Source organism: Falco punctatus, assembly GCF_963210335.1.
Source record: "Falco punctatus genome assembly, chromosome: 11".
Classification (NCBI taxonomy): domain Eukaryota; kingdom Metazoa; phylum Chordata; class Aves; order Falconiformes; family Falconidae; genus Falco; species Falco punctatus.
This window is the reverse complement of record NC_137591.1, coordinates 13,208,978-13,221,107: the sequence shown is the minus strand read 5'-3', so window position 1 is coordinate 13,221,107 and position 12,130 is coordinate 13,208,978. Positions and strand designations below refer to the sequence as shown.

General features: G+C 51.6%; 1 protein-coding gene across 1 annotated transcript; it reads left to right on the top strand.

Moving 5' to 3' along the window:
• The first annotated feature begins 113 nt into the window (after positions 1–113).
• Positions 114–9,272, top strand: TMEM125 (transmembrane protein 125). Its single transcript, XM_080406949.1, has one exon. The coding sequence runs from the start codon at positions 8,609–8,611 to the stop codon at positions 9,269–9,271; it is 663 nt and encodes a 220-aa protein (XP_080263075.1). The 5' UTR covers positions 114–8,608; the 3' UTR covers position 9,272.
• The last annotated feature ends 2,858 nt before the right edge of the window (positions 9,273–12,130 follow it).

Sequence of the window (12,130 nt, the reverse complement as noted above, 5' to 3'; positions counted from 1 at the left end):
CTCTCCTATAACTTTGATAAACTAATCTTTGATTGTCTTTTTTCCAACAACTGCAATCCCTTCAGTTTAGTTTTTCAATGAAATTCTCCTGAAAAGTCACTCTTCAAAGTACTCTTGTATAGAAAAAGATAGGGAGTAATTCCTTTGATAATGAGGGGTGGGAAATTAATTTTTTCACCCCTTTGTTGTCAGTGCATGACACACTGTCTCACTGCAGAATACTTCACATATATCAGAAGTTTAAGCTACAGATTGACCTTGGAATTACATGCCAGTATGTTACTTTTTCTGTTTCCTATCCTGAATGGTAGAGAAGTGATGAGTGTTTTCTATATACTATTAATAACAGTATACAGAAGGTGCTGGTGCCAAGGCTGCATAACATGTAAGCTATATTGCCATTAGGGGTACTAGACTCATTTCCAGGCTAACACCATGGCAAACAGATGGTTCAACAAGTTCCTGTGACCTGGGAGACTTCAGCTGAGTGCTTGTCCATGAACGTGGGATTAAGTTACGTTTTTTTATTCTGCAGCTTTGACCTGTATGAAGCATAGGTTTCACAGGAACAAAAGGAAGAAGTTATGATGGAATTGGTCTGTTAATGTGCTAGCTTAACACCCTTTCTTCCTCCTCCCCTCCCCATATAATCATCTTGATACTTCCTGTACAGAAAGAGGATGTAATTAATGTAATTAGCAAATATTTTAGAAACTAGTTCCCTCTTAGATTTTCAGAACACACCCATTTTAATTTGCCAGACTCCTATGTGGTATAATTTTCTCCTCTCTATGTCAGAAACAGAGTTGTAGAAGCCACTGCTTTAATAGATGTGATTTAGAGAAATGGAATCAGTCTTTCTGAAAAAGAAGAACCTTGTCCTATTAAGAGGAAGAAGCATATACAGGTGAAGAATGATTTCTAAGTGGTGATTAATATGCTTAAGAGTATGTCTGGGTGTCACCCTCGTTAGAAAGATTTTAAAGGCAATACAAGGCCTGTCAAATGAAGCCTCAGTAGATACCTGGACAGCAAGGTTCAAGAGGATTCTGAACTTGGTCTTAAGTGGCTAAGAGGCAACTAAAACGTTGTTTGTAAGGGAGGACATTGTCAGGCACAGCAGAGTGTTAAACTGGGCTTTATCAGAGACTTGCTGGAAGCAAAATAGATGTACAAGCTTCTTCTGTACTGGGGAAACTAGACCAAGATCAATCTCCCACACACGTGCTGTAGGAACGTTTTCAGAGTTAAGTTGTAACTGGATTATGGCTTTGTATGCTAATGGTCTTCTGAATTCTCTCGGGTGCAAAAAGACACTTTCCACTCCATCGTCTCTTGGTCTGCATTGTCTTGTTTCTCCTTTTGCTACCTCTCCAAAGGAGCTGGTAAGCATCTCATGCTCTTACAAAGTTATAGCACACTTTTAAAATTGAATATATGGATATCTTTAAAGCTGATTAAGGTTTCCTCTTGGGTGACAAGTTTGTTAACTAGCCCAGCTAAAGGACAAGGTTTTCCAGGGTAAGGACAAGCTTATTGTTCAAGGGTGTTTGTAGAGTGAAATCCACCACATCCCATTTGTTGGTTTAGGACAGCAACCACTGCACAGGTGATATTTCACAAGTTCCAAAAGATCTATCAGATTTTACTCAGACAAATTCCTGAAGCTGTCACACTAATTGGTGTCTGTTGTATCGGTGTACCCTAAGCTTCCCTTCCCGTTGCCTGCTAAAAAACTAGCATGTGGCTTAATAGCTGAGTCTCCTTTTCCTTTAGTCGGGTGAGAGCTGTTCAGCCCCCTTCTCTTCTTCCTACACCTCCCAGGAGATTTTCCAGCTTCTGAGACTCACAGTAGTGATCCCTTCTGCTGTCATTAAGCCCAGCCACAAAGGATGGGGCATGCACTCAGCCTGTGAGTCCCATTCCCCTGCTGACTTCAGTGTTCCCTGCTGCTCCCTTCTTCTCTCTTCCTCTTTCAAATGAGGCCTTTGCTGTTTTCCTAATTCCTCTCAAAATGGTCACCTTTGTCTTTCCACTACATTACCAGAAAGTCAGCTCTTCTGCAGCTCGGTAGGCTCTGCTGATGCCACTGGCTCCTAGAGAGGGGGGTACCACAGCTGTCTGGTGGTGGGGAGGTGGCACCACAGTGACATCTCGCCTGACTTAGGTGCCTGTCTGGGCTAATGCCATATACGAAGATCCAGTCCTGATGTGACCCGATGGCCCTAGCCCAGCCAGTGGTGCAGGAGCTACTTAATACCGCATAATACCAAACACTTGCTGAACGTGTCAAATCTTTCCCAGCGCTGCCAGCCTGGCTGCAGGCTTCCTCTCACCTGCTGCCTGGGAGCTGCTCCCTGGCTCGGGCACCCCGTCACCTCCAGCTGGGAGGAAATGAACCACCTTCCAGGATCGGTGCGGTGCGTGGCCAGGTCCTGCCCGGGGAGGGAGGGGTAGTGCCTGCACACCGGCGCAGCGCTGGAGCCTCTCCAAAGCCAGCAGCAGGTTTGCTGAGACGCCACCCTGCCGGGGAATGCACCTGCCCGGGCGAGAGGCGAGAGGCGAGGGCTCCAACCTGTCGGTGCTGCCTGCGCCGCACCAGGAAGGGCAGCCGGCAGAGGCACCTGTTCCTTGGCAGGCAGTTGCCAGAGGAAGGGAAGAGATTCGCCCCGTGAGTTCGCTCGTTAGCTCGATCCAGTGGAAGGAAAGCCAGGAAAAGCCATTGCTGCCAGCCAGGAGCGGGGAGCGGTGCTGGGCTGTCATGTGTGGGCAGCGTCTGCTGGAGGTGAGTGAAGCTCCCTCCCCGGGACCCGTGCGCGTGCGGGCAGGGCTGGACTTCATCAGTAGATGCTGGCAGGTTTGGGGGTTTCTTCAGACATGCTTCTTAAAAGATCCTGCCTCTTGCCTCCATGTCATTCCTTGCACCACTGTGTTTCCTCTTGGCACGTAAGGCTCAGGAGTTTCTTGTCCCTTTGGGACTCTCAGGCTTCCCTCGGCAGAGGTGCATCAGGACAGGCTCTGTGGGGTCAGGATGATGGATGCCTGTTACACAGAGAGGAAGGGGAGCACGAAACTTTATAATGGAGCATACCAAAGCTTTCTAGATTTCTGTGTGCTGACCCTGTTACAAGCCCTCCACCATCCTTACCCCCAGAGCCCCTAGGCTTGGTGAAAGGAAGGAATGGTCCATCATCACTCAGGGCTTTCCTAGGGCTTCCCAAATGATGTCTGGTGGCAGGAGCCCTGGTGGGACAGACAATCACTTCTGGAAAAGCATTATTCCTCTGGCAGGGTAGAGGACAGGCTCTCCCCAGAGATGCAGATTAGTCAGTATAGGTTTGCCTGGGTTTTGAGCAGCCCCAGAAAGGAGTCCTGGGAATTGGTGGTTGATGTAGCAGCCAAAGGAGTGTGGATCTCTTGCTAGGATTTTGGGTGAGACAGACAGATACCACATAGAAGTCCCATTACCCCAATTCCCTATGCATTCCTCTATCTCCACTACTGAGTTCTCAGAAGAGAGAAGAGCTTCCCACACGTCCCAGGGCAGCAGTGTCCCTGCTCGCAGGGGCACAGACAGACCTTGAACACTATGACATTCTGAGCTGCTGGGTTGTTTATTAGCAGTAGTTCAGGCTTAAAACAAGATATATAAGCTTCATTCTTTTCGAGCCTACTAGTAAGTTACAATAGAATAGAATATGCTTTAGGAAGCATTTCTTTACCACGAGGGTGGTCAAACACTGGAACAGGCTTTCTAGAGAGGTGGGCGATGCCCCAAGCCTGTCAGTGTTTAAGGGGCATTTGGACAATGCCCGTAATAATGTGCTTTAACTTGGTCAGCCCTGAATTGCTGTAGGTCCTTTCCAACTGAAATAGTCTGTTCTATTCTATTCTGTTTCAGCTGGAAGGGACCTACGATGATCATTTAGTCCAACTGCCGGATCACTTCAGGGCTGACCAAGTTAAAGCACTTGGGGCATCAACCACCTCTCTAGGAAGCCTGTTCCAGTGTTTGACCACCCTCATGATAAAGAAATGCTTCCAAAAGCATTGGAAGTTGGAAAAATCACAGGAATGGACAGAAAATACTTATGCCTATTCTGGACTAGAGGTTTCTGTGAGGCACAGAGTGGTTGCAAGTCCATTCCAAACAGGCTATGGCCAGACCTGGCCAAGAAACAAATAAGCTGTGATGGACTGGAGAAGCATAGGAAGGAGACAGCTTCTGTTTGAGGTTGCGGGGCTCTGTTGGCTCTCACCTAGATTGCTCATGCATTGTTTATGTATTGTTATTTTACAGCAAATCTTGCCGGACTCTCCTGGTCTCCACCATGCTCACAAAGTCCACATAGCTGCATAAAACCCCTCCAAGGCTGGAAGCGCTGCAGGAGCCTGTCCCACCCCCAGGCTTCCCCTCCTGAACGCTGTGGGTAAGCAATGTCTCATGGTGTACCCTGGGTTCAGGGAGAGGGGGGAAGTGTATTTCAACAGCCGAGTTGTATGTGGCTCTGAAATGAAAGTGTTAGCATACAGTCTGCGGCCAGTCTGTCAGATATCAGACAGTCAGACATAGAAAGTCTCTAAGTAAATAAATAAATAAATGCATATACCATTCCCAGGTGGTCAGCAGGCATGCGTCTCCCACACCTGCAGCCTGGAGTGACCAGAAACCGCTTGATGATGACCTTCAATTCCCAGTTAAATTTTGTCAGAGTAGGAAAAAAACCCTCAACAATGAAAAAGGAAAAACATGGACATTTTTGTTTTCCTGCATTCCCAGTGCTTTCCTGTTCTTCCTCCCCAGCTGCCAGCCAGCAGTGGGGAAGGACAGCCTGTCAATTTTTTTCCTAAAATGTGACCTTCAGTCAGAAAGCACCGCGTGGCTGGGCTGGCCCACGACTCCTTTTTCTCTTGCCAACAAAGAGAGCACTGAAGTTACTGGGTTCAGTAGTAAGTAAATGGTAGAGATTAATGACTTGTGATACACATTATCAAACTGGCTAATCTGATGGGCCAACTGGCTTATGCTCCCAAAGGGTCTGTGTTGTGGTCTAGCCCAGACCAGTAAGAGCAGGTAGCCCAAAGAAGAGCTACAGCAGAGGCAACCACTGTGGAGAGGCTGTCCTTCCTCTGGCAGAGCAGGGATCAACATCCCTTCCTTTCGGTCCGATGTGGGCAAACTGATGTGATGCGTGATGCGGAGAAACCAGATCAGCCAAGCTGCTGTGAGATCTAGTTTCACCCCTTTGCACCCCTTTCACCCCTTTAACACACCCAAGCAGTGATGGGTGACAGCCCAGGATAGGGCTCTTTGCTTTAATATATAAAGACAGTCAGATTTTTCTTAACAGGAAGGGAGGCAATGCACTCATGCTTGAGGAATGGGGAACTATATTTAGATTTAAGGAAAAATGTATTCATGGTGAGAATGGTTAAACACTGGAATGACCCCGGAGGGACTGTGGATCCTCCACCCTTGGCAGTATCCAGCACCTGAGTGGATGGGGCCTTGAGCTACTCAGTCTGACTTTGAGGTTAACTCTGCTATAAGCAGGTGAATGTACCAGGTGACCACAAGGTCCCATCCGGCTTGAATTATTCTGTGATTCTAAGAGTAAAAATACTGTTATTAGCAGCACAAACTCTCACAGTCCGGAGAAGGCCAAGCAAGTGTGGATGCTTATAGAGCAAAAGTTTATATTCCCAGAACATTTTAAAACAGACACAAAGAAACATGGAGGCATACCTCAGTGGAAGCCTTTGCCCCTTCAAATAATTTCTTTAATAGAGGTAAATATAACACCGGGAAATACATGTTCGTACAAGTCACACCTTATTTTGTTCTGCAGCCAGACGCTCTAACAGTTTTATGTTGCCCCCTGACCTTCTTCTGAGCAAATAAAAATTAAAATGTGTTTAAATGGTTACATTTTTTTAAAGTAACATGAGAATGCAGTGCCGTAGCTTGATTTTTGGGTTGCATTTTCCCTCACTTGGTTTGCACTGTTGTGGTTTGTTGGGTTTTTTTGCTTACTGTTTGACTTACAACTTGTGTGAGCAACTTCGGTCATGCAGCAGAAGGCCACAGACTTTGCACTTCTCCAAGCTTTATGTTTTCTTAGTTCAAAATCTCAATCTAATCTACAAACCTGCTATCTACTAGACTCACCCGTTCACTGGTAAGGACGAGATAAGGCACCTCTGTGCTTGGAGAAGGAAAGGCAGGAGGAAGTAGTGCTTAGGATGGAGCTGGTTTGCGTAGGCTGGGGGAATGTCTCCAGGCTCACCATCTTCTCGCTTCTCCACTTTGAAAGTGCCACGCAACATCCCCACCTTCTCGGGGACCCGTGTCCTGGGCACATGCGGGCAGCACAAGGTATCTTCGGTCTCACGCAAAATCGAGGTAGGTCCCAGCAGGCACAAACCAGCATACTCCACCACAGCTGGGTTTTTCTCTCTAATTGATGCTTTCTGAGCTAGCCAGGAGCCGCAGATCTGCCACAGGCCACCAAGCCAGCGTTCCCTCTGGAGCCCAGGTTTCTGTGTCCTAGCTTGCTCTCTGACCAGGCACGTCACGCACCAGCAGCTGTGCAGAACAGCACAGTGCACAGTCCACATGGCGCGGTGGGTCCCGCGCTTGCAAACCCGCGGTGGTTAAGACTTTCTGGACACGTGCTGCCAGCTGGCAGCATGCCCTGAGCCACGTCCAAAGTGACCTCATGTTCCATCACAGCCTGGGGAGTGACTCAGGAGGAGCTTGGCCTGACACGGTCAGGCAGTGTCTGGTTCGAGCACCCCCACGCTATTGTCCTCCCTCTCTCCCCACCCCACGTTGGCTTATCCCAGAGGTAGGGGGATTTCGAGGCGTTTGCTGGTAGCAAAGGCATTGCCATCAGGGGATGCGGCGTGTAGAGACTGCCTGAGGGACAGGGAGAGCTGTGGGAGGAGACATCCCTGGTGTGTGCAGAGCTGCCATGCGTGGAGGTCAGAAATCATCCCCACCCGTCTGCAATGCCCCCGGAGTCCCAGTGCCACGCAGAGCTGGGCACGGAGGCAGAGGGAGTGTGTTTGGCATGGGCTGACGGGCTCCTAGGGGACCATTTCTAGCAGGCAGGGTGCTGCACGGCCACCCCCCAACCTGGGCAAAGTGACACAGCTCTGACACAGGGGATCTGCATCTGCTGCCGTCCCCACCACGGGCTCCTGTGGGACTGAGCCGTTTGTGTGTGTGGCTGTGATGGGCGAGGGTGCGCCATCCATCCTGGAAGGTGACCAGCGAGGCAGCTTGTGGGTCTCCAGGGTCTGCCCCACGTCTCAAGGGCTCAGCCATACCCAAGATGCTTGTGTGCTGCCTTCCCCAGCACTCCTTGCATTGGGTACTAGCTGTGCTGGAGGGTCCCTTTGGTGCTGTGGGACCAGCTGGAGCACTCACATGCCAGGGCAGAACATCATATAAGAGCAATGCAAGTGGTTTCCACTCTTGGTGTAAAACTGCACCCAGAGAAGCGCTGAGAGGGGGCAGGATGCTGGGGAGGCGATGAGCCCGGGAAGCCGAGCTGCAGGTTGAGACAAGGCGCTGTGCTGAGGGGACACCAGCTAAGCAGAGCACCACAGAGCCTTCCAGTGGTGAAGTGCTTCAGGGACCAGCAGGGAAGAGAGCAGAATTGTAGGGTGCCAGGTCCCAGCTGTCTGGGGGCTCTTTCTGGGGAAGTGCTGAGACCACTGGAGATGTAACCTTCAGGTTTGTGGAGGCAACTTGGGAGGGGAACCCACTGGCAGTGCAGAGGTAGGAACATGGCTGAGAACACGCAGCAAGGGCAGCTCTTGCTCTTCCAGCAACTGGACTGGAAGGGTTAAGCCCCGGTCCTGACCCCCACCTCCCGCTGTCTTTCTGGGCTGCAGAGCCAGTTGGTGACAAGAGGCTGATGCTGATGAGGGAGCATGTGAAGCCCGAGCTGTGAATGGGGCTTTATCCCAGGAGGGACCTGCCTCTGCTCCATCCCTGCCCTGCTGCCAGCACCAGCTGCAGGCGCAGTGATGTGCCAGTAGCCTCTGAGCTGGGAGGCAGGAAACTCGCCCTTGGGGCAGGCTGAGGTCTCCCTGCAGTTCGTGGAGGTCTCCTGGGAAGACATGCATGGGCAATCTGTGCTCCAACGCATAGGGCCTTTGTGAGGGAGGCAGGAAAGGTCTGCAGGCCAGCCTGGCGCAACCAAGGCCCAGGGTTTGGCAGGGGGTTGTTTGGTACAGGGGAGCAGGGTCTCTGTTTAATGATATCTTCTCTTCTTGACTCTTACAGATGAAAGACACAGGAAAGGAAGGACACAGCCCTGGTTGTTCTCTTATGGTGCTGCTCTGGGGATGGTCTACCACGTCCTGCAGCCCTGCCTGAGGGGTGGGCTCAGCCTCAGTGCATGGACCATAGCTCTCCAGGTGGCACTGATGCAGAAAGGAGCTCCACTAGGCTCCAAAGAATGAGACAGAGGCATCCCCGCATAAGAAATGCAGCTGCATTTGCAACTGCTGCTGCCTTGGCTCTGCACTTTGCTGTAAGGGTATAGATTCATCTGTGCAACCGCCCCACTGTGCCCTCCCCACCCAGCCACCCACCATGCCAGAGCTGGCAGAACTGAGCAACCCCCGCACCCCTGCGGACGCGGACCACATCCAGAGGAACATCTTGGAGGAGCATGTGGAGCTTTGGTGGTTCCAGGACCCCAAGAAGTCCATCCTGTGCTATGGGATGGCTGTGGTGCTGATCCTGGCCTGCGGGATTGGGGGCATCATCCTGCTGTACAGCACTAGCAGCCGGTCTGGGGAGTGGCGGCTGGCCGTGGGCACCACGCTTTGCCTCCTGGCCCTGCTTGTGCTGCTGAAGCAGCTGCTGAGCTCTGCAATCCAGGACATGAACTGCATCCGCAGCCGGGATCAGATCGAGCTCCTGAAGAGCGGGGGCTTCTCGGACTGCCTGATGCTGCTGCTCAGCGCCCTGGTGCTGGTGGTCTGTGGGGTTGTGCTCACCATCCTCTCCACCACGACCATGCAGCTCAGCCCCGCACGGCCACTGTCCAGCATGTTCACCAGTGGGGTTGTCCTCCTGACTGCTGGCAGTGCCATCCTCCTCTCCCTGCTGCTCTACCTGCTCTGCACCTCCTGCCGCCAGGCTGCTCCTCGGAGCCTGGAGACTGGCGACATCCGTGTCTTCACCATCTCCGGCCGCCTTGCTGCGAACAGGCGGCTTCCTCCCACCTCCAGCATGGCCAACCTGATCTGACTCAGGACACCCCTGCATGAGCTTCACTGGGTACGACCCATCAGCAGGGCTTGTGCCAGCCTTTCCAGAGCACTGCGGTGTGCCTCGTGCTTCTTCTGGAGATGACTGGCGTTTGCTTTGCCCCAGGCTGACAGCACAGCAGGGACCTGGGGTGCCTGGACAGGCTCCGTGACCTGGAGAGCGCAGCGCTGGCCTGTTGGTGTTTTATTTCCACAAAGCCTTCTGCAACAGCTGCTGCCCGCCCGGCTGTGACCTCTGGGACAGAGTTAAGGTGAGCCTGCCCTGAACCCTGAGGACCCCAGGAGTTGGTTCCTGCGGTTCCCAGAGCTGCGTCGTGTGCTCTCCTGGTCGAAGGGGCTGTTATCGCAGGTGGCATAAATCCACCCTGTGCTCTGTGCACAGCCACCAGCTCCCAAGCAAAGTAGAGCCTTTAGCAGCTAAGGAACGGCAGGAATATTCTGCATGTCAGCAGGAATGCAGCACAAGTGAAGGGAGCTTAGTGGGAGGTACGGCTGCAGGGTTTGCTCCCAAGAAAGCACCTGTGTGTCTGTGGAGGCAAGTGTGGGATTTGCATGGGATTCTGTGTGCCAGAGCCCCAGCATAGCTGGACCTCACATGAAATGCCATTTGTGTTTGCAGTGCCAAGGTTTGTTCCAATATTACATTTCTGTAGCCCACCATCTTCCGTGGTGGTTTATCAAAGGGACGATCACATGGTGTTGGTGTCAGGGCTGAACTGTGTGTTAGGGCTCCGCTATCATGCCAGCGTGCTCCAGCCGCGCCAGCCACAAACAGCAAGGTGCAGTCACTGGGGGATGATGGTGGGATGCCCAGATCCTGGGGCTGCTGCTGTGCCAGGGTGGTGAGAGGGGGGAGCACTGTTGCCCTCTGACAGCACTTTCCCAAGCAGAGGCATCTCTGCTGCCACGGGAGCACTGCAGCTCATCCCAGTCCCTGCACGTTCCCATGCTGTTTGTCTCCCAAGTGCTGCAGCTGCTGCCGGGCAGAAAAGTTCTTCTGCTTCAACTTGGCCCTTACCTGGAGCTTTTTTAGTGTTTTCTTTCCACAAAGTGTCTATCACTGAGGTATCTTTCCCAGAGGCAGACTAACAACTCATCCCTGGGAGCTTTTCCTGTGACTTGAGGCTAATTTATCTGTCAAAATTCTCATTTCCTCCATAGACCCATGAACCATTTCACTGCCCTTTCTATCTATAGACACAGATCCTAACCTCCTAACGAAGCTGCTCCTGTGCAACCTTCTCTTCCTTTTCATCTTCCTGTCTCCTCCTATCACACCCTCACCTGAGCTGCTCTGCCCTGGAGGTTATTTTAGCTCATTATTTGCTAAGTTCCCTCTGTAATGGGACAAGACTGAGCTATTATTTTTTGGTGCCTGGTAGCGAATTTATTTGGAAGAGGACAGTAGCTCATTCCCTTAGTAACAGCTTGAATCACTGGCTATGTTACACCTGGAGGCAGTGTCAGAGTTCAGCATCAGTGAACCCCACCAGGTGTATGCTGGACAATGAGGACTTCATCCCTTTGCAGCTCCAGACCACACCATCCCGATGCACTCAGATAACATGAGGGTAATTCTGTATTCATCCACTCTTGCCCTGCACCTGCTGGCTTTCCTTACCCTAAAGACCTGGTTTGTTTTCTCCAAAGTATGGGAACATCATTTTGGCTTCTCTTTCTGTACCTCTGTTACTTCTACATTTTCATCTGCCACTTTCATATTATCCATACATTTTATTAAACTGCTGTTCCTCCTGCCTCTTCATCTGCCCAAGAGTTCAGAGGGTGTTACTAAGCTCAGGTCCTTCTGTGCTAAACCCTCTGCAAAGGAAAAAGGCATCCTTCCCCTCCAGGCTGTTTGACTGTGGGTCCAGCGGGGACCCCTGTGCATACACTGGGAGGGACAGGCCAGAGCTGACAGTTTTGCACCGTCACTGTTACTGCTGCTCTGCACGTCTGTGTCAGTGCGCATGCAGAGCTGCACCACCTCTGCCCACATCAGTGCTTTAGTAGTTACTCTCAGCTCCCCCAACCTGCACGTGTGGACCGGCCACAGCTGCCTGCACACCAGCTGCTTTGCACATCTGGGCATTTCTGTGAAGATGCGTGACTGTGCCTAGCTCACAGCTCTGCACTGCCTGCATGGCAATGCATCTTCCCCTCCATAGCCCCTCCAAAATGTGCCCCAAGTATCCATGAATTGTGCCAGAAAAGGATGCTGGTGGGCTGCGTCAGCAACCCAAGGAAGGAACGGCTGAGGACAAGCTGTTCCTGAAGGTGGTGGCTTGGGTGTCTGGTGCCCGGATGGACAGCCCGCACTGCCCCAGTCACTGACTCATCTCTGCAGCAGCGGTACTGGTTTGTTCCTTTCTTGGTTCCTGTGTTGTGCATGGAAATACATAATAAAGTGTTACAGAAGTCGACCACGTTGAAGGCTGATGCTTGAGTGTCAGCCTCTCTGTGAAGCGCGAAGTGGCAGGACTATGCAGAGCTGGCCTCTGCTCAGGCTGAGCCCAGGGCAGAAATCACGACAGCCCAGGTTCCCTCCTGTGGCCATGGTTTTGGCTCACCAGCTAGTGTGGCAATGCCACCCCAGTCCCCAGATGCATGTACTTATTTCCTGATACACAACTCCCACCTCCAGATGCGCACGCATCTCCCTCTGCTTAAGGACAGGGAAGACATAGCTGGTCCCCCTTACCACTGCTCTGTGAACCTAAGACCTTGCTGTGCCCCTGAAAGATGCTCGTGTGGAGCACGCAAGCCTCCTGAATATGTCAGTGCTGGCTGGTTTGTTTATAGAGAAGCTGTTTCGCCCTGTGGTGGGGCTGAGCCTTGA